Source organism: Agelaius tricolor, unplaced genomic scaffold (assembly GCF_023055355.1).
Source record: "Agelaius tricolor isolate 1412-34295 unplaced genomic scaffold, bAgeTri1.0.p SCAF_16, whole genome shotgun sequence".
Taxonomy (NCBI): Eukaryota; Metazoa; Chordata; class Aves; order Passeriformes; family Icteridae; genus Agelaius; species Agelaius tricolor.
The window spans coordinates 1,299,923-1,325,336 of record NW_027269276.1 but is presented as its reverse complement, the minus strand read 5'-3'; the positions used below and the strand labels follow the sequence as shown (position 1 = coordinate 1,325,336).

General features: G+C 54.1%; 1 protein-coding gene and 2 long non-coding RNA genes across 16 annotated transcripts; 2 read left to right on the top strand and 1 right to left on the bottom strand.

Annotated features, from left to right (window-relative positions):
• The first annotated feature begins 354 nt into the window (after positions 1 to 354).
• Positions 355 to 5,838, top strand: SKOR1 (SKI family transcriptional corepressor 1). Its single transcript, XM_071441127.1, has 9 exons — positions 355 to 618; positions 1,439 to 3,438; positions 3,515 to 3,611; positions 3,951 to 4,058; positions 4,139 to 4,210; positions 4,410 to 4,484; positions 4,561 to 4,635; positions 5,148 to 5,213; positions 5,295 to 5,838. The coding sequence occupies exons 2-9, from the start codon at positions 1,456 to 1,458 to the stop codon at positions 5,390 to 5,392; spliced, it is 2,574 nt and encodes an 857-aa protein (XP_071297228.1). The 5' UTR covers positions 355 to 618; positions 1,439 to 1,455; the 3' UTR covers positions 5,393 to 5,838.
• A 6,145-nt stretch (positions 5,839 to 11,983) lies between these two features.
• Positions 11,984 to 16,291, bottom strand: LOC139596700 (uncharacterized). The gene is made up of 2 exons (XR_011681424.1): positions 15,617 to 16,291; positions 11,984 to 12,483 (listed from the first exon to the last, which is right to left on the bottom strand). It is a non-coding gene; the product is annotated as an uncharacterized lncRNA (long non-coding RNA).
• Positions 14,571 to 25,291, top strand: LOC139596698 (uncharacterized). 14 transcript variants are annotated; one of them, XR_011681410.1, is made up of 5 exons: positions 14,571 to 14,810; positions 19,879 to 20,167; positions 20,978 to 22,448; positions 23,501 to 23,787; positions 24,472 to 24,756. It is a non-coding gene; the product is annotated as an uncharacterized lncRNA (long non-coding RNA). The 14 variants fall into 14 exon arrangements; XR_011681422.1 differs by lacking the exon at positions 24,472 to 24,756 and having other exon boundaries at positions 20,978 to 21,329; positions 22,258 to 22,448; positions 23,501 to 23,926; XR_011681418.1 differs by lacking the exon at positions 24,472 to 24,756 and having other exon boundaries at positions 20,978 to 21,329; positions 22,021 to 22,448; positions 23,501 to 23,926.
• Positions 25,292 to 25,414: the final 123 nt, after the last annotated feature.

Sequence of the window (25,414 nt, the reverse complement as noted above, 5' to 3'; positions counted from 1 at the left end):
CAACGAGCATCGCTCCCCCCGGGCTGGCGGCACGGCGGGAGGCGGGCGCGGGGGGGGACACGGGGGCGCGGAGCCCCACGCAGGTGCGGCGCGGGGCCGATCCCCGCTCTTACCTCGGGCTGCCCGGGCGGGTCCCCGCTCGGTGGCGGCCCCCCACGCCCTCCCCCCCCTCCCGCTCCCTCCCCGTTCCGCCGTGCCTTAAAGCCGCGCCGTGATTGACTGGAGCGCATCGGTGATTGACGGCGGCGGGGTCCCGGAGGCCGTTAATGTAAATATGCTGGTGCTAAGTGGGTGTGTCTTCCCGTTATTTTAGCTGTCACCGGATCAATGTGCAGCGTCTCCAAGTACGGATCCGGATCCTCCCTCGGTGGCGCGGCTGGTCACTCGCTCTTGTTGCATCTCGCCCGGGCGGACGCGGCGGCGGCGGGGCGGGCGGCGGCCCCGAGGCGTCGGTGAAGGGCGCGCCCGCTGCCCGCCCGCCCCGCGCCCCGCAGCTCCGGCTGCCCCGGGAACGGGCTCGCTGCTGACGGGCCCCCCCGGCCGATGGCGGCCCCGGCTCCGGGCTGCGGCCCCTAGTCCCGAGCAGAGCCTGCACGTCCAGCCGGGCTCCGCGGCGCGGTGAGTGCGAGCGGGAGGCGGATGGAGGGGTGGGCACGGGGATGGGGGGGGGCGCAAAGCTGGGCGCGTTTTCGGGACTCGCTCCCCGTTATTTTGTGTAATTACCACGGAAGCGGCTTAAGCACCGGGAGCCCTCCCCGCTAAGCCAATTTGCCTGGCTCGCTGCTGCCCTTCTGCTACGTGCGGCGGGCGCTGCCCGCCCCGGCCCCTAATCCGCCCGCGCCTAATCGCCTGCCGGGGACACCACAAAGGGGCTCCGGGCCACCGCGCCCGCCGCCCCGCTCCGCCCGCGGGCACCGAGCGCCAAGTTTGGGCCCGCCCGCTCCGGCCCGCGGCTCGGGCCCCCGGGACGCGCCGGCCGCATCCTCCGGCGCGTTTCGTTGGAGCCCGCCCGGAGCCCGCCGCAAACCGGCACGGCACGGCACGGCCCGGCGAGCCGGCACAAAGGGAAGGGACGCGGCACCTCCCGGGGACTCGGCGAGGGAGGAAGCGGAGGTGGTGACCCCCCCGGGGTGCCCTTGCCCCGGGCTCCCGGGGCCGCTCAGCCGCGGGGCCGCGCCCGGCGGGCGGATGCGGCGGCGCTCGGTACCGGCGGCCGCGGCGCGGGGGATGCGCTCCGGCCTCGCCGGACCCCGCCGGCCGGGGAGGGTCCTGCGGCAGCGCCCGAGGGGCTCCGGGTCGGGGTCGGCAGCGCCGAGCGAGGAGCGGCGGGGATCGGGCGCGCCGCGGAGCGCGGGGCCCCGGGAGCGGCGGGCCGGGAGCGGCGGCGGGGCCCCGGGAGCGCCTCTAACCTGCGCCTTTCCCCGATTTCGTTTTGCAGGGGCGTTTTGGGGGGGAATGGAGGCGATCGCCAGTCAGATGGGAAATGGGAGAGATGCAAGCTCCTCCCCAAATTCAAAGCAAGAGCTGCAGCCGTACCAGGGCTCCAATACCCTCAAGCCCAACCAAGTGGGTGAGACCTCCCTGTACGGCGTGCCCATCGTGTCCCTGGTCATCGACGGGCAGGAGCGGCTGTGCCTGGCGCAGATCTCCAACACGCTGCTCAAGAACTACAGCTACAATGAGATCCACAACCGGCGCGTGGCCCTGGGCATCACCTGCGTGCAGTGCACGCCGGTGCAGCTGGAGATCCTGCGGCGGGCCGGGGCCATGCCCATCTCCTCCCGCCGCTGCGGCATGATCACCAAGAGGGAGGCGGAGCGGCTCTGCAAGTCCTTCCTGGGCGAGCACAAGCCGCCCAAGCTGCCCGAGAACTTCGCCTTCGACGTGGTGCACGAGTGCGCCTGGGGCTCCCGGGGCAGCTTCATCCCGGCGCGCTACAACAGCTCCCGCGCCAAGTGCATCAAGTGCAGCTACTGCAGCATGTACTTCTCGCCCAACAAGTTCATCTTCCACTCCCACCGCACCCCGGACTCCAAGTACACCCAGCCCGACGCCGCCAACTTCAACTCCTGGCGCCGCCACCTCAAGCTCAGCGACAAGACGGCCACGGAGGAGCTGTCGCACGCCTGGGAGGATGTCAAGGCCATGTTCAACGGCGGCACCCGCAAGCGGACCTTCTCCCTGCAAGGGGCGGCCGCCGGCGGGCCCGGGGCCGGCTCCCCCGCCGCCAAGGCCGCCCTGCACCCGGCGCCGCCCGCCGGCCCCGAGCTGGCCCCGGCGCACAAGAGCCTCCGGTGCAGCGGGCAGGAGGCGGCGGGCGAGCGCGGCGCGCTGGGGCTGGCGGCGGCGGCGGCGCACGGCGGGGCCGCGGGCGCGCACGGCGGGACGGGCGCGGTGCGCAGCTACCCGGTGATCCCGGTGCCCAGCAAGGGCTTCGGGATGCTGCAGAAGCTGCCGCCGCCGCTCTTCCCGCACCCCTACGGCTTCCCCGCCGCCGCGTTCGGACTGTGCCCCAAGAAGCAGGAGGAGGCGCTGGGCGGCGCGGGGGGCGGCGAGGCGGGTAAGGGCGGCGCGCTGCCCCCCGGCATGTTCTGGGGACCCCCGCACCCCCACCCGCACCAGCCGGCCCAGCCGCCGCACCAGCCCGGCGCCGCCAAGGACACCGGCGTGTACCCCTCGTTCCCCGTGTTCTGGCCGGCCGCCGGCAGCCTGCCCGTGCCGCCCTACCCCGCGCAGAGCCCGGCCAAGGCGGCCGCCACCGCCGTGGTGGTGGCGGCGGCGGCAGCGGCGGCGGCGGCGGCGGCGGAGCCGGCGGGGCTGGCGGGGCGGCACGGGGAGCTGGAGGGCTCGGAGCCCTCGGGCAGCGGCCGCAGCAGCGCCACCCCGCAGGAGGGCGCGGGCGCCGAGGGCGAGCGCTGCCCCAGCGCCCTGTCGCGGGCGGCGGGCGAGGAGGAGCGCTCCGGGGACGAGGCGCTGCTGGCCCCGCTGCCGCTGCCCAGGAAGGGCAGTTACCTGTCCGCCTTCCGCCCGGTGGTGAAGGACGCCGAGAGCATCGCCAAGCTCTACGGCACGCGCGAGGCGTTCGGCGGCGCGGGGCCCCGCGGCCCCGGCTACCTCTCGCCGGACTTCCTCAGCGAGGGCAGCTCCAGCTACCGCTCGCTGTCCCCCGGCGGCGACACGGCCGAGGAGCCCGAGGTGGACGTGGAGTCCAACCGCTTCCCGGAGGACGAGGAGGAGGAGGCCGCCGCCGTGCCCGCCGTGGCCCCCGCCGAGGGCCGGGAGCCGCCGCCGCCGCGGCTGCTGGCCGGGCCCGAGGAGCCGCCGCCGCCCGCCGGGGCCGAGGGGCCCGAGGAGAAGCCGGGCGAGGCGGGGGCGCAGGAGGGCGGCCCGGCCCCCGACGGCAGCCCCGAGCGCAGCGGCAGCAGCGGCGCCTACGAGGTGCGGGGCCAAGGGGGGGATCTGCCCTCGGGGGTCCCCGCGGGGCCGGGCCCGCTCCTGACTCGCTCTTTTGTAGGTGTTCGCGGCCGAGAGGGGGGAGCTCCTGCAGCCGCTGAAGCCCGCAGCCTCCCTGGGAGCCCCCGCCGCCTTCCTCTGCACCCCCGAGGCCAAGGGTAACGCGGGCCGGGCTGCGCAGCGAGGGCTCAGCCCCGGGGGGGGCGCCGAGGGGCCGCTTTCGTTTGGGGCTTTCGGGAGAAAAGCGAAACAAACGGGATCCGGGCGGGGAACGGGGCCGGGGCCCCCCCGGGCCCGGGGATGCCGCGGCCGGTGCGGCGGGGATGGGCCGGGGGCCGAGCTCCTGCCCACAAGCTACTTACTTTCCAACGGCAAAGCGATTAGGATGTCCGCTAAGAAGGTTTTAACGAGGGCTTTGTCCGTAATTATGTAATTAAGGATATATCAGGACCATACTTTCATTGCTTACGGTTGAAAATCGGTTTATTAACTTTAAGAGCAAGATAAAGAAGACAATCACTCCGCGGCGGAGGATTTAGAGAGCAGAAAATCCTATCAGGACCAAAGGAATGTCTCTCATCCCAGCCCTGTAAATACCGACAGAGGTAAGCACCGCTCCGCGGGGCGATGCGCGGCCCCTCCGCGGGCCCCCCCGGCGGGGCTGACGCCGCTCTGGCCCCCGCAGGCGAGGAAGGGCTCGCCATGGATGTCACGGGCACGCAGCTGGTGGAGAAGGACATCGAGAACCTGGCCCGAGGTGAGGAGCGGGGCTCGGGGTGCGGGGCTGGGGTCACGGCACCCCTCGGCCTCTCCCCGCGGCTCGAGGTATTTGTGTTTTGTGCAGGAGTGATTAACTCCTGTGATTAATGTAACGTAATGCGATTAGCGCCGCGCCGAGCCGCCTCCAGATGGAAAAGTGCGGGCTCCCCTCAACCCCGCCGTGTATTTTTAAACAGATGAGTTACAAAAACTGGTCCTGGAGCAAATGGAGCTGAGGAAAAAACTGGAGAGGGACTTCCAGAGCCTGAAAGGTACCGGTGCCCCATCCCCTGCCCAGCCCCGCCCCGGCCGGGCAGGGGGGCGCGGCGCTGACCCCCGGCCCCACAGATAACTTCCAGGACCAGATGAAGCGGGAGCTGGCGTACCGGGAGGAGATGGTGCAGCAGCTGCAGATCGTGCGAGGTAAGGCCGAGCCCGTCAGTACTTTTATTTTTGTTTTATTTCTTTTATTTCCCTTTTTAAAATTTTAATTTCATTTTATTTATTTCTGCTTTTTTGTTTGTTTGGCCGAGGGGGTTACCGTTTATTTTTGTGGTTTTTGTTTGTGTGGGGTTTTGTTTGTTTGGAGGTTTTTTGGTTTTGAGATTTTCTTTTCTTTTTTCCTATTTGTTGTTGGTTTTGTTTGGGGGATTTTTTGTTTTGTTTTGGTTTTGCCTTTGTTTCGTTCTGTACCTTTTCTTGCCTTCCAACTCCTCTCGCGATTCCGAGCTGCCCCGCAAAGGGCTGCGAGGCTTCGTTCGCACGGCAGCGAGCGAGCCTCCCCTCCCGCAATCGCTCCCGCTCGGGCTAAACTAAAACCCGAGCCGTGAAACGCCTCACCTGGCGAGCCGGGAAAGCCGAGCCCGGCTCTGCGCCCCCGTCCCCCCGTCCCCCTGCCCTGGGCGCCCTCAGCCAGCGCCGCTCCCCCGTCGCAGACACGCTGTGCAACGAGCTGGACCAGGAGCGGAAAGCGCGCTACGCCATCCAGCAGAAGCTGAAAGGTACCGGGGGGGGCTCGGAGGTCTCGGGGGGACCCTCCCCGCCCGGGGGAGCCCCGGGGCTGACGGCTCGGTCCCTTGCAGAGGCTCACGACGCGCTGCACCACTTCTCCTGCAAGATGCTGACCCCGCGGCACTGCACCGGGAACTGCTCCTTCAAGCCGCCGCTGCTGCCCCAGTGAGCCCCCCGGGCCCCCACCCCGAAGCCATGCGGGCAGAGCCCACACAAGCCATTCCCACGAGGAGCCACCTGTACATAGAGGACTCGGAGCCCGGCTTTGCTCGGACTGGCGCCAGGGCGGGGGGCGGCCCCCGCTCCGCCTCCCCCTCCCTCCCCGTGTGTCCGCTTCTTCCACCCTCGTCCAGACTGGAAACAAAAGTGGCTATGTGCAATGGATATAAATGTACTGTGATTCTCTTGGTACAGTATTTGTCGGATTTTTATTTATTTATGATGTATATCTATCTCCCCCTGCCCTCCTTTCCCCCCATCCCTGTAAATTCTGGATGTAACGGCACTTTAACGGGCGGCCCGCGACTCCCGAGGCACAACAACGCTCGCCCGCTCTGGGGACAGCCCCCTCTGTACGTGACTTTGGTTCTTTAATAAAAACACGCTTGGAGAAGCCGCCTGGTGCGTGGGGCTGGCCCGGGGCTCGGGGGTCCCCGGCCGGGCCGGCGGCGGGAGGGGCTGTCCCGGGGCCCCGCCGGGCTCCCCGCGCAGCCGGAGCTCATTAATGCCCATTTATATGCTCCTTTCACACATGAAGGTACCGCATTAATGAGCTCGGAGAGCGGGCGCGGAGGTGCGCGCACACCTATTGGCCCGAAATAGCCGTTTTTTAGTCCAGAAATAACCTGGCAGCGCTGCGGGGCCGGGCTGGGGAGCGCGGCGGCACCGGGGGATGCAGAGAGCACAGCGGAATCGGGACCGGGACCGGGGAAGGGATGCGGGCCCGGAGCATCCCGGGGCTCGGGGCCGGGGGAGGCAGCGGAGGGGCCCGGGGCTGCCCGTGGCGGGGTCCGGCCGGCCCCGGGAGCCAGGCGGACAAGGAGCCGCTGTTAATTAGCGCTGGGCTCATTAGGCCGTTCCGCGGCCTGCGCCGCCACCGCGTGGGCGCAGCCGGAGGTGCAGCTCCTCAATTCTCCCCCTAATTCCGAGCTCGGGATCAGCTGAGCGGGGGCAGCATCGCCCACCCAGCCCCGAGGAGGAGGAGGAGGAGGAGGCACTCCCAGCCAGCGCAGGGGGGCACGGTCGGGGGGGATGAAGGCTAAAAACCCTCGGGGCGGAACCCCCGATGAGGTTTTTGGGGTTTTGTCTGTCTGGGTCTCAGAGAACGTTCTCGAGGCTCCTCTGCCCCATCCCTGGAGTGCCCAAGGCCGGGTTGGACGGGGCTTGGAGCAGCCTGGAGTAGCGGGAGGCTCCCTGTTCATGGCGGGGGCTGGAATGGGATGAGCTTTAAGGTCTCTTCCCAGCCATTCTGGGATTCTCCCTTCGGTCACGGCCACCCTGCACAGGACATCCCGAGTGTGACCCTGGGCAGGGCAGCGGGGCTGGCGGCGCCCCCAGGCAGGTGAGTGAGGGGGGATCACCCTGCAGGACACGGAGGGGACCCAGGTGTGACCCAGGGAGGTGAATTCAGGGTCTGAGTTGAGCCGAGAGGCCCTCATTGAGGGAATGAAACATTTGGACACTTTGGAGTTTGTAGAGGGGTAGCAGAACCCTTCCCTCTGCGTTTTGTGCCTCTCTGGGTCGTTGGTGCCACCTCACAGAAGTGGCACTGGGTGACCCCACGGAGGAGGTGCCCTGGGTGTCTCTCCAGCCCATAATTTCACCCAGGCCCCGCTGAGCCCACCTGCCCCAGCGGTGCCTCCCGACACAGGCACAGAAATGAGCCATTAGGTTGTATTAATATTGCCCCACTACTTAGTGCTCATTAAAATGTGCTTTGCAGAATTTAATATGCGGCTTGAAATGACACAACGTATTAAGTGCTTAATATACTAGAAATTATGAAACTATTACAGTCTAAGTAATATGAAATAATTAGAGTGACTTAAACTTCACTGGCAGAATGAGGGAAAGGCTTCAATTTTTTTATAGTTGGTGGGTTTTTTTTTTTGTTGCTGTTGTTTACTCTCAAAACAGTTGAATGCGATAACAGCCCCTGAAAATAAACAGCCAGAGTCAGGATTTTTAAATAATTAAAGCAGGAAGGAGCCCGGAGCGCCTGTGTGTGAGGAACCGGGGACGGGGGCAGCAGAAGCTCCGCGGATGGAGCCGCTCTTTCGGGCGGGTGGCGGAGCGGCCCAGCCCCGGCCCCATCTGCCGCTGCCGGTCCCTGCCGGGGCTCCCGGGGGCAGAGCGGCCGCTCCCGGGGGCTGCAGGCACCGGGGACCCCCGGGAAAACCCCGACAGGGATTCCCCCCTTGGGAAGCGCTCGGAGCCATCGCGCGGGTGCTGGGGTTGAATTCCGGGGGCTTTTCCTGGTGGGAGGGGATTCCTGGGGCCGGGGGATGCCCTCAGGAGGGTCTCCAGCAGCGATGCCAAGCGCCAGCTTTAAACAGGGGGTGGGAATGGATGGGAGAGGGTGGGAATGCGCCACTGGGCACCGAGCGTGTCCCAGACCTCTGCTGCTCCCCGTGTGGATGAGTTTTAGATGGGATTTGGGGATGGAATTGTTCCCTGTGAGGGTGGGGAGGGCTGGGATGGAATTCCCAGCGCAGCTGTGGCTGCCCCTGGATCCCTGGCAGTGCCCGAGGCCAGGCCGGAGCACCCTGGGATGGTGGCAGGGATGGCTCAGGATGGGCTCTAAGCTCCTTCCCACCCCAATTCCCGATTCCAGGAAGGCGCCAGGAGGTGGCGGCTCAGCCCAGCGCTCTCCTCCGGCGCTGGGATCCAGCGGAGCTTTTGTGCTCCTGCCCCGGGGAGCGCCCGGGCTGCCCCTGGGCAGGCAGGGGCTGGTGCCAGCCCGGGCAGGACGCGACATTTGCGCTCCCCAGGTGCCTGTCCCCATCTCTGGGGGTGTCCCAGCCCTGCCCGCTGCTCCCCGCTCGCTGTGGCCCCACCGGGGTGGCAGATAAGGGACAGCGCTGCCCCCGGTGCCAGCGGGACTTTGTGCCCGGACCATCACAGCCCGGCCAGTTCCGCTGCTCGTTCCCTTATCCCGTCCCCAGGTCGGCGCTTTGGCCACGAGGATCCCGCGGACGCTGCCGGAGCCGAGGTAAACAAACCCCGCTGTCCCTTCCCTGCATCCCGAGCGCCTCAGGAACGATCCGTGCCCGGGGGCCGCACCGGCTGCTCCCAGCCCCAGCGCTCCCTTGGGATGCATCCAGCAGGATCCGCTCCATCGCCTTCCCGGGGCATCCTCTGGGCATCCTCCTCCTCCTCCTCTCCCGGGCCAAGGCTGTGAGCCCCGGGGGCTTTTTCCCAGCCCCAGCCCTGCTGCGACCCTTTGGGGACGATCCCGTGGTCCCGCAGGGATGCTGGCAGATTCCCAGGATCCTGCCCACCCTGGATGCGTTTGTCCAGGATCTGAGGAGCACCTGGAGGGTTCAGGTGTGACCAGAACGATCCCGTGAGCTGTTGGCTGCCTGCAAATCCACAAAGATCTTCCTTGGGGAAATCCCAGGGTCTGGCTGAGGACAAGGTGGTGTTTAGACAAGGAACCTCCTTGGCTGGCCGGTGTTCTTTGGGTTGAAATCCAGCATTTTAGGGGTGAGTGTGAACAGGACAGCAAGGGCCTGTGCACGAACAGGGCAATCCACATGTGAGGAGGGGTGGGTTTAATTAAATTGATTGAATTTTGGATGCTAATAAGACTTTGTGTGCGTGCATTGTGAGAAGGGAGTGAGCAGGGCAGCCCTGCCTTGCTTACAGAACCACTTTTATTTTCACACAGCAAATCGAACGCTGTGATTCTCCTGGAAACTTAAACCACCTTTTCCTGGGGTTTTTTTTGCCCCTCAAAAGCTGACAATCCCTCCCTTTGATTTCTTCTGTAACTCTTAACAAAGCTGTGGGATCTGCTCCTTTTGGAGGGATTCTTTTTGGAGATCTTGCACCTTAAGGTGCAATCATAAGGTTCTGCATCTTATTTGATGTTATTTGGAGATCTCCAGGCTGAGCAGCTCCATCTCCTCCCCCTGTCCTCCCCAGGGGGGTGTTCAGTCCCCCCACCTCCACAGCCACCTCCAGGAGCTCCCTGTCCCTCCCAGGGCTCCGGGCGCTCCTGCAGGCGAGGGCTGAGTGGGGCAGGATCCCCTCCCTGACCCCTGGCACGGGTGGGAAATGCTGCAGAACTCCTGCCCCGAAGGAAAAGCCCTTTGGAAGAGGCCAGGAGCACTTTGTGGGAATCCCTTGGAGCTGCCCTGGCTCTGGAGCGGGCTCAGCTCAGGCTGGAAGGGCCATTAATGTCCCCTTGCCCAGCCCTGTGCTCGCAGGGCCCTGCCAAGTCTAGCACGTTTTAATTTGCTCCTTTCCCAGGCATTCCTGGGTTTATGGCTCTGCTCAGCCGGCGTGGAAAGCTCCCTCCAGAGGGTCACTCCACGCCATAACCTTTGTGGGCTCCGTGAGGAAGCTGATGTGCTATTCCCTGGAAGGTTTCCACCTGAACAGGGGCTTTGGGCTGGATTTTGTGGGAATTTGGAAGCCGGCAGGAGCCGTGTCTCTGGTGATTCTGTCTGAAGCTGGGGTTGTGACTCTGCTGCCTGCTTTAAAGGCTCCCTTGTTTTCAGGTAGGACGGATTTGGGAACACGCTAATTGTGTAAAAATGAAAGAGAAAGGGGGGGAAAAAGGAGAAACCTGGGAGAAAATGGATTTTAGTGATGCCTGCACCACGTTGAGGAGCACATTTGGAGCTGGTTACCACCTGCAGCATGAGGCCAAAGCAAACACCACCAGCCCAGCCAGCTTTGGCTGCGTGGTTGCCATAAACCATTGCAAGGGCATCCAGACTAGCACAGCCCTGGAACCACTTCTAGGATTAGGCCTTACTCCCTTGAAAAAATAAACCTTGGCAAGAGCTCCGTTCTCCCCAATAAAAATTCCATTTTCACAGCTCTAATCAAGTTTTCCAGAGCCGTGGTCCAAATGAGAAACTGCACACAGAATCTCTGACCTGGGAGAAGGAGATGGAGCCCTGCATTTAGAGCTGTGCCAGGCTGGAAATTTCCAAAGTTCCCGGTGTCTCACCCGTGGCAGAGCCCTGGAGTGTCCCAGGAAATCTGCTCCTGGCACAGCAAAGCTCTGCCATGACCAAATTCCTGCTCCCAGGTGGGTGAGGCTCCTCTGCAGGGCTCTTCAGGGAGAGCTGGCACTGTCCAGCCTGGAGAAGAGAAGGTTCTGGAACATCTCAGAGCCCCCTGCAGGGCCTGAAGAGGCTCCAGGAGAGCTGGAGAGGGACTGGGGATGACCCAGGGAGGGACAGGACCCAGGGAATGGCTTCGAATTGGAAAATGGGAAATTTGGGTGGGATTTTGGGAAGGCATTGTTCCCTGGGAGGGTGGGCAGGGGCTGGGATGGAATTCCCAGAGCAGCTGGGGGATGTTCCCAGGGCCAGGCTGGACACTGGGGCCTGGAGCAGCCTGGGCCAGCGGAAGGAGTCCCTGCCCATGGAACTGGACGATTCCAGAACTCCACGATTCCATGAACTCCTCCATTGACTCTACCCATCAAAGGAGGATCCACACCACACCTGATCTTGGTGTCTGAAGATGCTCAGGAACAAAAACCTGGGGTGAGGCTGGGGCTGGAATGCCCCTGTGGGCTCCCAGCTGTGGCAGCACGCTGGATTCCGTGGCACCAGGGGCTTACAGAGCACCTTTTATGGAGCTCTTGGCAGGAAAACAGCGTGTAAAAATAACAGATGTGGCAAATCACAACCACGTTCTGAGAGCTCGCTGCAGCTCGGTTTTCTGGAAACAATGGGCTGGGTTTAAATTGGTTTGGGGTTTTTGTTATTTTTTTTTTTTCTTCAAGAAAACCTCCATGGGCAAAGAAATGGTTGAAAGAAGGGGGAAAAGGCTGAAAGTGCAGATGGGGATTTGTGCAGATTTGAAAGTGCAGATTTGCCTAAAGAGATGGGCAGGAGGGTTGAGCCTTGGAGAGCTCCTTGGGACCTGCAGTGAGATTTTCCTTCTGAGGCCACCAAGTTCCTGGGATGGATCCCAAGGGAATGAAGTAACCCAGTGTCCCCATAAGCAATTGTCCTTCTGGGACATCCCTGTGGAAATGTGGCACTGCCTGAGGCTGGAAGGACGTGGCTGGGGTGTGGATTCTATCACATCTGTCAGAGCTGGGGCAGTTCTCTCTGTCCATGGGGCAGTTTCCTTTATCTCCCCCACAGCCAATCCTCCCTCCAGGAGATCTCTGCTGTCCATGGGCCATTAATTATTAATTATCTGCTGTCCATGGCCAGTGAGCGTCCCTGCAGGGCTGATCCAATCCCATCATCCCATGGGGAGATGCTCCGCCCAGAGGGAGGAGCCAAGCATTCCTACCTGGGTACAATCTGAATTTTGGAACACCCAGTGCATTGCCAGAGGAGCAGCTTCTGCTGCCCTGCATGGCCAGAGGGAGCCCAGGCCCATCTGCAGCAGCCCTGGAGCTGCAGAGGAAAACTCCCCCCTTGTGCAGGATCCCTGCTCCAGCAGAGCCACAGCTGGCACTGCAGGAGGGCTGAGCCCCCATGGGATGGGGCTGTGTCACCACCCTGACACACTGGGGACAGGGACTGCTCTCACTCTGGCAGTGTTGGTTTGTATTACTGCATTTTTTATTTTATTTTTAATTTTATTTTTAATTTTCAATTTAATTTTTCAAAATTTTTTAAAAATTTAATTTATTTTCATTTTTCCTAATGAATAACTGCTATTCCTACTCCCATATCTTTGCCCGAGAGCCCCTTAATTTCAAAATTACAATAATTCAGAGGGAGAGGGTTTACGTTTTCCATGTCAGGGGAGGCTCCTGCCCTCCTGAGCAGACCAGGACAGCCCTGGGGGCATGGCTGGGTCGGTGCCTGGACCATCCTTGCAGGGATTTTCCAGCCTGATGATTCCCTGATGGTCCCTTCTGCAAAGGCTGCGGGTTTGGGATGAGCTGGGACCACAGCAGGGAATGACAGTGGCTGTATCCTTGTTTTCCTGGGGTTTTCTGGGGTGGGCTGGCTCTGCAGCTCCTCAGAGGCGCTGGAAGCAGCAGCAATGTGGATTTTCCCCCAGGCCCCTCCCAGGGGAGCAGAGCAGAAGGGACAGGCTGTGCCTGCCCGGCTGATAAAGAGGAACAAACTCAATTGAGCACCACCAAACCTCTCTGTTTGTCATGGGACACGGCGTCCTGAGCACCTCCAACCAGACCCAGCCCTTTAAACCATGGCTATTGTGGGATATTGCTGGGGGTTGGGTGCTTTTTTGGTTTTAAACCCTTTTTTTTTAATATATTTAAACGCTTTTTTTTTTTTTTTTTTTGTTCCAAACCTCTTTTCTGGCCATCACTTTACAGCTGATTTTTACTTGGACATATGGGAACATCCCTGGTACAGCAGGTCTGTCATAACCCTGTTTCCCAGAGGGGAATTTGGCCTCCAGTCTGCTCCAGGATGTGCCATTAATCCATAATTTATTGTTTGGGAGAGCCCAGATGTGAGCACAGGAGCAGCCACTCCGCAGCAATTTTGGCCAAGAGGTGCCAATTATTTGTTGGTATCATTTGAAAGAATTTTGGGTCCCCAGACGGGAGAAAACTGCAGGACATCTTCAATGGGAAGGGGAAAAGCAGTGCTAACAGTCTGTCTTTATTAGCAGAGAAAAGAAAGATATTTTAGCTAAAGGCTTCCAACTTGGGAAAAAAAAAAAAAGGGAAAAAAAAGGAAAATTCAGCTGAAAGAGAGAAGTTACTGTTTTGAAAGAGTTCGCTGGGTGGAGACATCAAACAGAAAGGATCTTGTGTAATTCTGCTTTTTTGGTCTAATGCTAAATTCACCCCTTTATTCCTTGGCTTTCCCACAGGGAGATGGCTGAGGAATGCTCAGGGAAAAGCTGATTTTTGGAGAGGCTGCAAGCATGTGGCATCTCCCAGGATCAGCCCCAGCCACTGCTGTCTCTCATTTTTGCCCAGACAGCTGATATTCCCCAGCTCTTCCCACCCTCCAAGTCCTCTGCAAGTGTTAAGTATTTTTTTGCATCCAGCAAATGGAACAATAAGGGAGGACTTAATTTTCCCATCTGTCAACTCATCCCGAACAAATTGTGCGTCTTCCTCTTCGGAGTGAAATCTCAGCTAAATTAAAAGCTTTAGTGTTCATTTTCATGTAGCAGAGGTTCTGGAGGAAATTCTGTCATCACATTTCTGCCTGGTTTTTTTTGTTTGTTTGTTTTAATTTTTTTTTTAATTTTTATTTTTTATTTTTTAACTGTGTCGCGAATGGCGGATGGTTTGTTTCTGGAGCTTGGGTGGTGGCTCTGCCTGAGGTATCCAGCCTGGATTGTCCCCAAAGTAATGCTGGGCAGGTTGAAGTCAGAATTATCATGGAATTCTGGAAGGATTGGGGCTGGAGGGACCTTAAATCCCATCATGGGATTTAATGCCACAGGCAGGGACACCTTCCCCTGTCCCAGGGTGCTCCAGCCTGGCCTTGGGCACTGCCAGGGATCCAGGAGCAGCCCCAGCTCCTCTGGGAATTCCATCCCAGCCCTCCCCACCCTCACAGGGAACAATTCCATCCCAAAATCCCATCCCTCCCTGCCCTCTGGAGTTCCCTGTGTCCTGTCCCTCCAAATCCCTCTCCTGGAGCATCTCTGGGCTCTGCCAGGAGCCTCCCTCTCTTCTCCAGGCTGAAGTTTTGGGGCACAAACGCCGTGTTAAGGAAATCCAGGGTGAGTTTTTTTGGAGGTATTTCTGTGCTGCTGCAGAGCTCGAGGGTCAGGAGCCCCTGGTGGCACCACAGCTGCCATCCTGCCCTGCTGAGGGCACAGCCAGGCCGGGGGTGCTGCTCCCTTCTGCCTCTGAGCCGGGTCTGCAGCAGGGGTGGCACCAGGGCCCTTTGGGGTGTCCCAAGGGGCATTTTGGGTGGCACAAGAGGGGTTTGGGGTGGCACAAGAAGCATTTTGGGCATCCCAGGGGGCATTTTGGGTGGCTCAAGAGGGGTTTTGGCTGTCACAAGAGGTGTTTTGGGTGCAGAAACCCCCTTTTCTCTGACAGTTTTATTTCCTTGCAGATGCTGTCTGTCCTCCCCTGGGCCTGTCCCTCCTGCTGTCCCAACGTCACCCAGCTGGCCAGCTCAGATAAGGGCTCCAGGGGCAGATAAGAAGTTCCTCTCCTTCTCCTCCCTCTTCTGGAGCAGCAGCAAACGGTGAGGCTGAGCTTTGACAGCCCCACAAACCCCCAGGAAAGTGAAACCAATCCCACCCCCTCCCAGGCTATGGGAAAAACATTTGTCAGTGCAAATCTTTGGTGAGAGAAGTGAAATAATAACCAAAAAAAAGTTGGCTCCTCTCGTCCTCAGCAGCCCTAAGCAACCCCTGAGGTTCCAGGGTTGGGTTACCTGGAGCAAAACCCTGCTCTGTGATGTGGCAAGGACACACCCTGCAGGAGACAGGTAGGAATTTGGCTCTGGAGCTGTTTTCATGGGAAAACAAAAGGGTTTCTGTGACAGTGCAGAACAAGTGCCAGCTCCAGGCTATGAACTCTCCCCAGCCCCTGGTAGCTGCAGGGTGTCCCTCACAAGGGCCCTCCAAGCCAGCAGCAGCTTTTCCCACCCTTCCCAATCAGCCTGAGAGCAAGGGGGTGACAAATCCCTGGAAACTGGGAGAATTCCAGGCCAATCAATGCCTTCTCCTCATTGCCTGGTGCTTGTCCCTCAGTGAGGCATTCCCAGGGAGCATCCATGGATGCAGGAGGAGCAGGAATCCTGCTGGGATGTTGGGAGGAGCTGTGGGAATGCCCCACGCTGATCATGATGCCTTGGGGAGGCTGCCCTGGAGCAGAGGCTGGGCAGAGCTCCAGAATAAAGCAGGGATTCATTCCAAGCATCTCCTCCATGGCTCCACCTTGGGCAGCACCAGAGCCCAGCCAGGGCTGCACCCAAGATGAACCCAAATGGCCCCAAAATGCACGGCCGGGCACGGGCTCTGTCCCTGGGATCAGTTCTGCTCCATTTGCACCTTGCAGTTCATTGTCCCATCCCAGCTTTAGCCCCTGCAGTCCCACCCTGCTTGTTTTTCTCTCTCCAGCCCACGGGGTTTGTGCTCCTGGGCTGAGGTTTGGGTCATTTGTCCTTGGTGCCCAGCTGGAGCAGGAATTGTTTTGTGTCCCTGCTCTGTGCACAGAGCTCACCATCCCTAATGTGAAGCCCAGACCCACCCACTAAAGCAGCACAGAACCTGGAAAATATAAAATCCAAACCTGAGGCATCAGGAGGAGGGGCAGAGGCAGCTCCTGCCTGGGCCAGGGGTGTTGGGAGCTGCTGGTGACTCCAGGCAGGATCCAGGCAGGAGCTTTGGAGCAGATCAGGGTCAGGAATTTGTCGGTGCTGATGTCAGAACAGGGATGCTGTCATGTTGATCTCCCCTGGTGGCTCAAGGCTGGGCTGTGCAGCCCCCAGTGAGTGAGAGCACAGGGGCAGGAAGGGGCAGGAAAAGCTCCGGAGTGTTTGGGTCAGAGCTGCAGACAAAGGGCTCTTTGTGCCCAGAGCTGACAAGGACAAATAAAGAGGAACCTGTTGATCTAGGGGAGAAACGGAGGATTATGGACAGATCACATGGGGAGGAAAAGACCTTGGCTGTTTGTCTGGCTGTCAGTCTGGCCCTTCGTTAAAGCACTTTGCTTAAATTAAATATATTTTTAAAAAATTAAAATCTAAAATACAAAAAACTCTTAAAACTCTAAATCTATAAACTAAAACTTCAACACCAAATTTAATATAAAACCTTAAAAAAAAACCTTCTAAACTTAAATATTAAAAATAAAAATTTATAACTTAAAATAAAAAAGAAACACATTTAAAATTTAAAATAAAAGCACTTTAAATAAAAATACTAAAATAAAAAATTAAAATATAAAAATAACGACAAAAATAAAGAAAAATTTAAATACAATACTACAGAAATATTATCTAGTATAAATATAAATAATTATATAAATATTATATTATGAATATATAAATATAAAATATTAGAAATATATTAGAAATATATTATGTAATTTATTAAAATTATATTATGAATATATTTACATTTATGTTGATATAATAAGTTATAAATATAATGTATAAAATATATTATAATTATATCAATATTATATATTATAAATATTAAAATTTAATATGAATTAAAATAGAGTACATTTAGATAACATAATTAAGTAAAAAACCTTAGACCATGACATAAATATAACATCAAAACTTAGGCTATAACCTATGGCACGAGCTCCTGTGCTTTTTCCTCAGCAGAGGGGATCTGCTCCTCGCTGGCTCCCAGCCAGCCCCGAGGCATCAGGACAAGAATCAGTGTTTGCAAAGCCCTGTGATGGCAGCAGCGAGGCTCAGCCCCACTGTCTGTCCATAAATCCAGGACACAAAGAAAAGCGGTAACAAAACGCCTGTAACTCAGCAAAGTTCCTGGAAGGAGCCCAAAAGCCGTGTCTAATGCTAATAATAAGCGTGTTTCCCAAAGGTAACATTTGATTTCTCTCCAAAACGAAACATATTTGAAGCCCTGCCTGGTTGGGGCTGTATAGGAGATTAACTGGGGCGCTTTAATGTGTGGCTGGGTTTGTAAAGCCTCCAGCCAGCTCTGGAGGAACTGCCCCAGCCCTGACAAGATCCACAAAACACTTCCCAGATAAGCGTGGTGTTTTTCACAGCGAGCCTGGAAAAATCCGGGGCAGGGCTTTGGGTTTGTGGCACGCACATCTGGCCCCTGCGGAGCCCAGAGTGGTGTGCACAGAGCATGCTGACCAGAAATATTTGTGCTGAGCATCGATGGGCTGCCCAAAATGACCTCCAGAGCCTGCAGAGCACCGAGGATTCCTAAAAAATCTATCCCAGCCCATTATGTGCTGGAATGCATCTGAATGCTCCAGGGGAGCCTCTGCTCGGGGAGACTGATGGAAATGGGGGGGATTTGGGATAAATCAGGGTTGTGTGTGGGGGAATCACAAGAGAATGCTTCCCCCTATTTTATTTATCTTGATTTATTTATCTTGATTTATTTATCTTGATCTCTTTATCTTTCCAGCTGGGGGAGGTGAGCCCCAGAGGGAGAGAGGCCCCGGCTGCCCTGGGAGCGCTTGCAGGCAGTGCAGATAATGCCCTTGCAAGCGCTCTCTCCTTTACTGGTTTTCCGTGAACCGCTGGGCACAGCTTCCCGGCGATAATGGCAGAGCTGTGCCTGTGCCAGCAAGGATTGACTTCCAAATAAAAAAGGAGAGCGCAGCTCCTTGGGATGGTTTAGTCTGGGAGCTCCCCCCGGGGTTCCACCTCTCCTTCCTGTGGAACAGAGCGTTCCTCCCTTCCCTGGAGTTCATCCCAAAGACACAACAAACCCAAACATCCTCCTCCTCCTCCTCCTCCTGGAAGTGCGTGCTCAGGGAGGTCTGGAGTCCCCAGCCCTGGATGCTGAGCCTCCAGAATCCTGGAATGGTTTGGCTTGGAAGGCACCTCAAAGCTCCCCTCATTGTCCCAGGTACCCAAGGAATTCTGGATGTGGCACTGAGGTGACAAGGTGGGGATGGGGCACAGCCTGGACTCCATGACCTTGGAGGGCTTTTCCAGGGATTCTGGAATTCCTGCTCACCAACCAGAGCCTTTTTCCAAGCACTGCTCTTCCTTCCCCCTTTGCCATCCTGATTTTCCACCCTGGTAGTGGGTGATACATTCCCAGAACAGCTGGATTAGGCCTAGGGTTCAATTAGCCTCATTAAAAGTATAAAATAATAATTCCTCATTAAAAGTATAAAATAATAATTCCTCATTAAAAGTATAAACTAATAATTCTTTGTTCAAAGTGTAAACTAATAATTCCTCGTTCCAAGTTGGTTTGCTATGGACAGCCCCACCAGGGATTTGGTGCCTGATGATGGAGTGGGGGGCTGAATTTTTCTTTTAATGCTATTTTTTAACTGGAGGCAGCTCTATTTATGTGATTTGGGAGGGTAATTTTTAGGACTGGATGACCTTGGAGGGCTTTTCCAGCCTCAGGGATTCTGGAATTCCTGCTCACCAACCAGAGCCTTTTTCCAAGCACTGCTCTTCCTTCCCCCTTTGCCATCCTGATTTTTCACCCTGGTTGTGCTGGATTAGGCCTAGGGTCCAATCAACCTCATTAGAAGTTAAAATTATTACACTAATAATTCCTCATTAAAAATATAAACTAATAGTTCCTCATTCAGAATATAAACTAAGAATTCCTCGTTCCAAGTTGGTTTTCCATGGACAGCCCCACCAGGGATTTAGTGCCTGACACTGGAGCTGGGGCTCAGCTTTTTTTTTTAATACTATTTTTTATCTGGAGGCAGCTCTATTTATCTGTGCTTTGGGAGGGTAATTTAATGGGTAAATATAATCTTTATTAATATTTTCTTTGTTAACTCATTGATGTTGGTAAAGAGCTTTGAAGATGAAAGCGCTGCGTGCAATAAATATTAACGTTATTCCAACTTATTTGAATGTTGCCAGCATTCCAGCTCCAACATCTTTCATCCAAGAATCTCAAAGTGCTTTTCCAAATGTTAATTAATTTCCTCTCAGCAGTCCAGGGAGACACCTTTTATCAGCAGCATCTTCCTTTCCCCAAGGAGTCCTTCCGAGTGCATTTCACCCCACGGAGTTGGGCAAACTCAGGGAACGTGGCAGGAGTTTTTCTGGGATGGATCCAAGAATTCCTGCCTCCCGTTTTCCCAGCCCTGCTGCCCGACAGCATTCCCTTCCTGGGAGTGGGGTGTGACACTCAGCTGCTTTTATTGGTGGCTCTTGAAAGAAATAAAACCAGACAAGGATCACAGGCCCCACCCAGGGCAGGGGAGGAAATGGAACCCTTCCAAATCAGGATGATCCCAATCAGGAATCCAGGAATTTTCAGGATTTTTGATGTGCAGGAGGAAATCCTGATGGGATGTTGAGTCAGAATCTTCTAATTCTTACTTAAAAGATCATTAAAATGGAAATTTTTTCCTGAAATGCAGCACAGGTGAAGGTCTGAGCTGAAGGAAATGAAACTCTTCCAAATCAGGATGATTCCAATCAGGAATCCACCATTTTTCAGGATTTTTGATATTTCATTTGTTGTTTTTTTTTCAGGAGGAAATCTTGATGGGATGTTGAGTCAGAATCTTCTAATTCTTACTTAAAAGATCATTAAAATGGAAATTTTTTCCTGAAATGCAGCATGGGTGAAGGTCTGAGCTGAAGGAAATGAAACTCCTCCAAATCATGATGATCACAGCCAGGAATCCAGGAATTTTCAGGACTGTTGATCTGCAGGACGAAATCTTGATGGGTTGTTGAGTCAGGATCTCATAAATTTTATTTAAAAGACCATTAAAATGGAAATATTTTCTCGGGTGAAGATCTAAGCTGAAGGAAATGAAACTTTTCAAAATCAGGATGATCCCAGTAAGGGATCCACCAATTTCCAGGATTTTTGATATTTCATTTTTTGGTTTTTCAGGAGGAAATCTTGATGGGATGATGAGTCAGAATCTCGTAATCCTTATTGGAAAGACCATTAAAATGGAAATATTTTCTGAAATGCAGCACAGGTGAGGATCTGAACTGCAGGGCAAACGCTGCAGGTGAAAATTCCCCTGAAAAACCCTCCCCAGTCCAGAGGTGAGTGAGTGATGAGCCAAAAAAAGAGGATTTCGAGACAATGTGACTCCAGCAGGCCATGAGAACAATGAGAAGTTCAAAAATAGCACTATTGACTGGTGGAAAAACAACATACATATAATTTTCAGGTAATTACTGCAGCATAATTAGCTGGGTTGTTTTCACATGAGCCATCTGAAATGAGCTCTGCTTGCTGCTGGAGCTCAGCTTTATTTGCAGCATTCCCATGACTCAGGGGATGCTGGAAGAGGAGGGATTGGGTGAAAAATGAAGATTTTTTTTTTTTTTCCCTAGCTGAGCCCATCTCAGGGCACGGCCTGGCTGCTGCTGCTGCTTTATCCTGAGTTTATACTGGTTTTTAGGCAAAAAAAAAAAAAAGGAAATTTGGAGCAAAATCTACTCTGTAGGAATTCCTTGTGTGGTCCATAATGGGAATTATAGGACAGGAAAGAGACTCAAATTGGAACAGGCCTTTTTCTAGATCACTCTCTAGGAAAAATGATTATAAATTCAGATTATATGATAATATCAGCATTTCATGTGCACTGTGTGAATGGAGGGATGGGGGAACATCCTAAGGACTCACTCTCCAAGTTCTAGAAAATGTGATTTATTTTTATTTCTTTGTTTTATTGCCACAGGCTTTGCTTATTAAGAATCATTTACTATCTGTAGAAACAACTTCTGACTTAAGCACTGGGGCCTTAAAAATCACTTTTAATTGGAATGAGAGAGTTCCTCCCAGTGAAACCCTGGGTTTGTTGATGCTGGAAGTCTGGAGAGTGCAATTAAAAGCCTCCCTCACCTCTGTGATGATATTTGGGAAATAAACGCAGCTTTCTGGAGTTTTTCTCCTCATGTTTGAATAGTTTTTTGGCCAATTTGAAGCTTCTGGAGAATTTGATGTTTTCAGTTTTGTCTGGCTTTGAATTTCGCAGCTCCCCAGGACCTGCTGTGGTTGCCTTTTACTCTTTCTTTTTGTGCTGCATCCACAAATTATGAAAATGGGTGCTAATGACCAAAAAAAAAAAAAATCCCAATCGTGATTCATGGAAATGGAATTTTGTTGACAAAAAGAGGGGGATTTAACTTGGCCAAAGGAAATGCTTTTCCAACTGGAGATGAATATCTCAGGAATGACCATTTCTTCTCAGAGACAGAACTATTTCAGTTTTAATTTCAGAAAAAACAAAATAGAATAATTCAAATAAAGACCTGGAGAAGAGCAAGCAGATCCACCCAAAAGGGGCAGTTTTTTCCAGACAGAGAAGTCCCAGAAGTGAATTTTGGGTGAGTGAAACGAAGGTGAGGAGGATGCTGGGGCAGGAAACGCTGTCACCTCCCCTGGGCTGGCCACACCTCGTCCCAGTACAAACCAGCAGCTCCCACAATCCTGGAATGGTTGGGCCTGGAAGGCACCTCAAAGCTCTCCTCCTCCTCCAGCTGTCCCCAAATCTGCTCCTGAGGTCCCCAGGCGTCCCCAAACCCCGTCCAGGTGTCCCTTAGACCCCCCTCAACCCCTTCCCCATGTCCCCAGGTGTCCCTCACCCTGTCCCTGATGTCCCTCAGTGTCCCCAGCCCTGGTCCTGATGACCCCACGTGTCCACAGTCCTGGTCCTGGTGTCTCTGGGTGTCCCCAGCCCTGTTCCCAGCATTCCCAGGTGTCCCCAAACCCTGTCCAGGTGTCCCCAGCCCCGTCCCCAGTGTCCCCCCCTCATCTGCAGGCAGGTGGCCCAGACCAGTACAGACATGGATGGGGGACTGGGGGATACTGGGATCTACTGGGAGCCCCTCCCACCCAAGATCATCCCGGGAATGCAAATCCTGGGCAAGAAGGGGCTGATTGTTGTGGCCACGGCCATTGTCCTGCAGCTGCAGGGCCCTGTGGGGCTGGGGAGTGACAGCGGCTGGGCTGGGAACTCTGTCACTCCAGGCTGGGAATAGAGTTTGGGAATTCTGTCATTCTGGGCTGGGAATACAGGCTGGGAATTCTGTCATTCCAGACTGGGAATACAGGTGGGAATTCTGTCATTCTGGGCTGGGAATAAAGCTGGGAATTCTGTCATTCTGGGCTGGGAATAGAGGCTGGGAATTCCGTCACTCCAGGCTGGGAATAAAGCTGGGAATTCTGTCATTCTGGGCTGGGAATTCTGTCACTCCAGGCTGGGAATAAAGCTGGGAATTCTGTCATTCTGGGCTGGGAATTCTGTCATTCCAGGCTGGGAATAGAGGCTGGGAATTCTGTCATTCTAGGCTGGGAATTCTGTCATTCTGGGCTGGGAATACAGGCTGGGAATTCTGTCATTCTGGGCTGGGAATTCTGTCATTCCAGGCTGGGAATACAGGTGGGAATTCTGTCATTCCAGGCCAGGAATACAATCTAGGTGTGCAGGGCAGCCCCAAAATGAGGTGAGAAATGCAAATGTCTGTAAGTGTTTGCAGAAATCGCCAGGGCGGGGCGTGAACTCGAGCGGCGTGAGCAGAGCCTGGGTGCCAGAGGAGGGAAAATCCAGGGAGCAGGGAAATGAGGGATGTGTCACCCCCTGACACCGCTCACGTCATTAACAATTACACAAACTCATTTGTGTGCACTTCCCACAGGGCCATGCTGGGGTGACGTTCCCAAATGCTCCAGGATCCCTAAATTCAGGCCTGAGCTCCCCCTCTGGGAGTTCCCCCCACAGGAAAGTTTCCTTTCTGAGCAACAGCCCTCGTTTGGGCCCAGCCTGGGAGAGGGTGGAAGCACAACATGATATAATTTGGTCAGATATTGCTCTTGGATGTGGGTTTTGGGGAGATGTTTGTGCCAGCCCTCTCCACATCGACTTCCTGCTCAGCACAAGGAGCCACGTGTGTTGTTATAAAGTTAAAAATGGGTTTGTTTTATCAGATATGGGCTATTCCATTGTCTTCTCGTGCAGCCAAGTAATTTTCACTGAAATATTCCTCTTTTTGTCCCTCAGAAAAGGGTATTCACACATTTCGTGCCTGCAACAACCTCGGCAATAAAGGGATTTGAAGGGCTTGGTTGTGTTTTCTATCAAGAAATAGTAACTGAGAGTCTCTCATTAAATCAGTTTTATTCAGGCTCAGAAATGCCCTTTTATATTACTTTAAAGCAAAGAGTAAATTTGGATTATTAGGCAAAAAGGGAAAAGTCTTGGATACTGGGACTAATGAAAACAATATGTTCAGAGAAAAAAATGCATATCTTTAAAAAATATTATTGTGTCTGAACATGGCTTTGAGTGTGTGAGTTATGTGACATGAAACATTTTTGGGGAAGTTACAGAAGAGGAAAATAAAAGAAATGGGCGAGTAGGAGACAGATTCTTAAGTCATTTATTTTACTGTGATACGGCCAAAAGGGGGAAATGCAACTTTGGAAAATTGGGAATTGAAAATAACAAAATTTTGGAGGGTTGAGGGAAATCTTGGTCTTTCGTTTTCTCTCCCCACAGAGGTTAAAAATCAAAAAAATATCATAGCTTTGGCTCAGAAGCAGGACAACTGGAGGATTGTTTTGGGGCTGTTCTCCCCTACTCCATTTGCATCCCAGTATTTTCTTCTGGAAATGGAGAGAAAAGGAAAGATTGAATTTTCTGACAGATCTGAGTGCTGCCATCACTGCCACAGCTGGAGCCACTGAGAGCACCTCTGGAAATGACTGCGTGTTGACAAAGGCTTTTTTTGGCAATAAACCATCATCTGAGCCTCGGGAGCAGAGAGGAACAAAATTTCACTACATGTAAATAATAGCCTAAAAATAGAAGCGCAGATTGTTTTTCTCATTAAGTTCCTTCTCCATCCTCCAGTATATTCTGCACTGAAAAGGGAGTGACTATCAAAAAGCCCAAACTAAAAAAAAAAAAAAAAAAAAAAAAGAAGAGCTTGGGTGAGGTTTGGCTGTAAAAAACAGTGGCAGGACCATTTTAAACCTGATTTTCTGTATCCCCTTTTTTAGTTCTCTTCCTTATTTTAATGCAGCTGAAGCCATTCTGGGGCTGTTTTATTTAAGTGAGTTTTGAGAGAGGACGCTGTGGTTTATGGCCATGTGTCAAGTTTGATAGTGTTGTGCCATGATTTAGCAAAACACTTTGAAGCACATGTCCACATCCCACTGAATTTGGTAGGAAGTGAAGAAGCAGAGGAAAAGCTGTTTGGCTGTGCAGCAGCTTCATTCAGGGGGAAAAAAATACAAAAGTGATTGAAATAAACCAAGGATTTGTCTCCACACAATTACAGAGCTTTAAGGCCAAATTCTCTCGACTTGATGTGAGCTCATTGATCATATTAGATCATGATTATGATGTGTGTTTAATAATTTCAAATGAAAGGGTTCTGCACTGGGCTGCCTCAGACCACTGAAATAGACGGGCTAATTATGGGAGCCGTGGGCGTTCTGGAGTCATCTGACTTTTATTTTTTTTAGCAATCTCACCGAGCACCCTGCCCCCTCCCCAAACCAGCCTTTCAGACACTGGGAGAAATCTTCATTACACACAGGATTATCAGAGTGCTGCTCGTCAGCCTCCTCTAATTGCTGCTCATTTTCCGAGTGCTTCGTTTGAGCGTGGCAGAGCTCCAGGAGAACAGTGGCCATCCCTGGAACTGGGATGAGGAAAGAGGGGTGTCAGCCAGGAGTTCCCCCGATTTTCTGCCAGGCTGGAGAAGATTTCTGGGTGAAATGCTTGGAAATGAAAAGCTTGGAAAGAGATACGAGTTGTTTGCTTTGTATCAGGACTTCATATATCCTCACCATAAACAGGATGCCATCAAAAATCTGCTTATTGAACACATAAAATTTATATATATGTTCATATATTTATTTATATATGTTAATATAATTTATATATGTTCCTTTTCTAGGTTAAGTGTATGTGACTTGTCCACCTTGGTCAAAATCCATCCAGTTTTGTCCTGGAATGATGGGATGTGACACATCCTGATACCATTCCATTGTCATCCCTATTTACTAGGAGTTGTTTTCTTCAGGTCTTCATATAAATATTCTTACCAATAACCAGCATTGTATCAAAAAGCTCCTTAAACACATTTGGCACCTCTCTCCCATTCTTCCCTTAACACAAACTACCTAATTTTAAATCCTGGGTAACCCTATGAGTCAAATGTTTCAAATTTAAATTCTGTAACTACCACTCATGGTTATCTTACCCCAGGTTCCCTGCACGCCTTGTTTGAATCTGCAGAGCTGGGACATTAAAGCTTTATTTTATTTTCAGTGCCCATAATCTAAGTGCTTTCTGAATGTAGGATGATGGATTTTATGGCAGCTATGGAAAAATAGGAAATTTTGTTTTCTTTGTTCCGTTCTGTGCATTAAGGTGAAGGCCAAGGAGAAAAATTGTCATGGT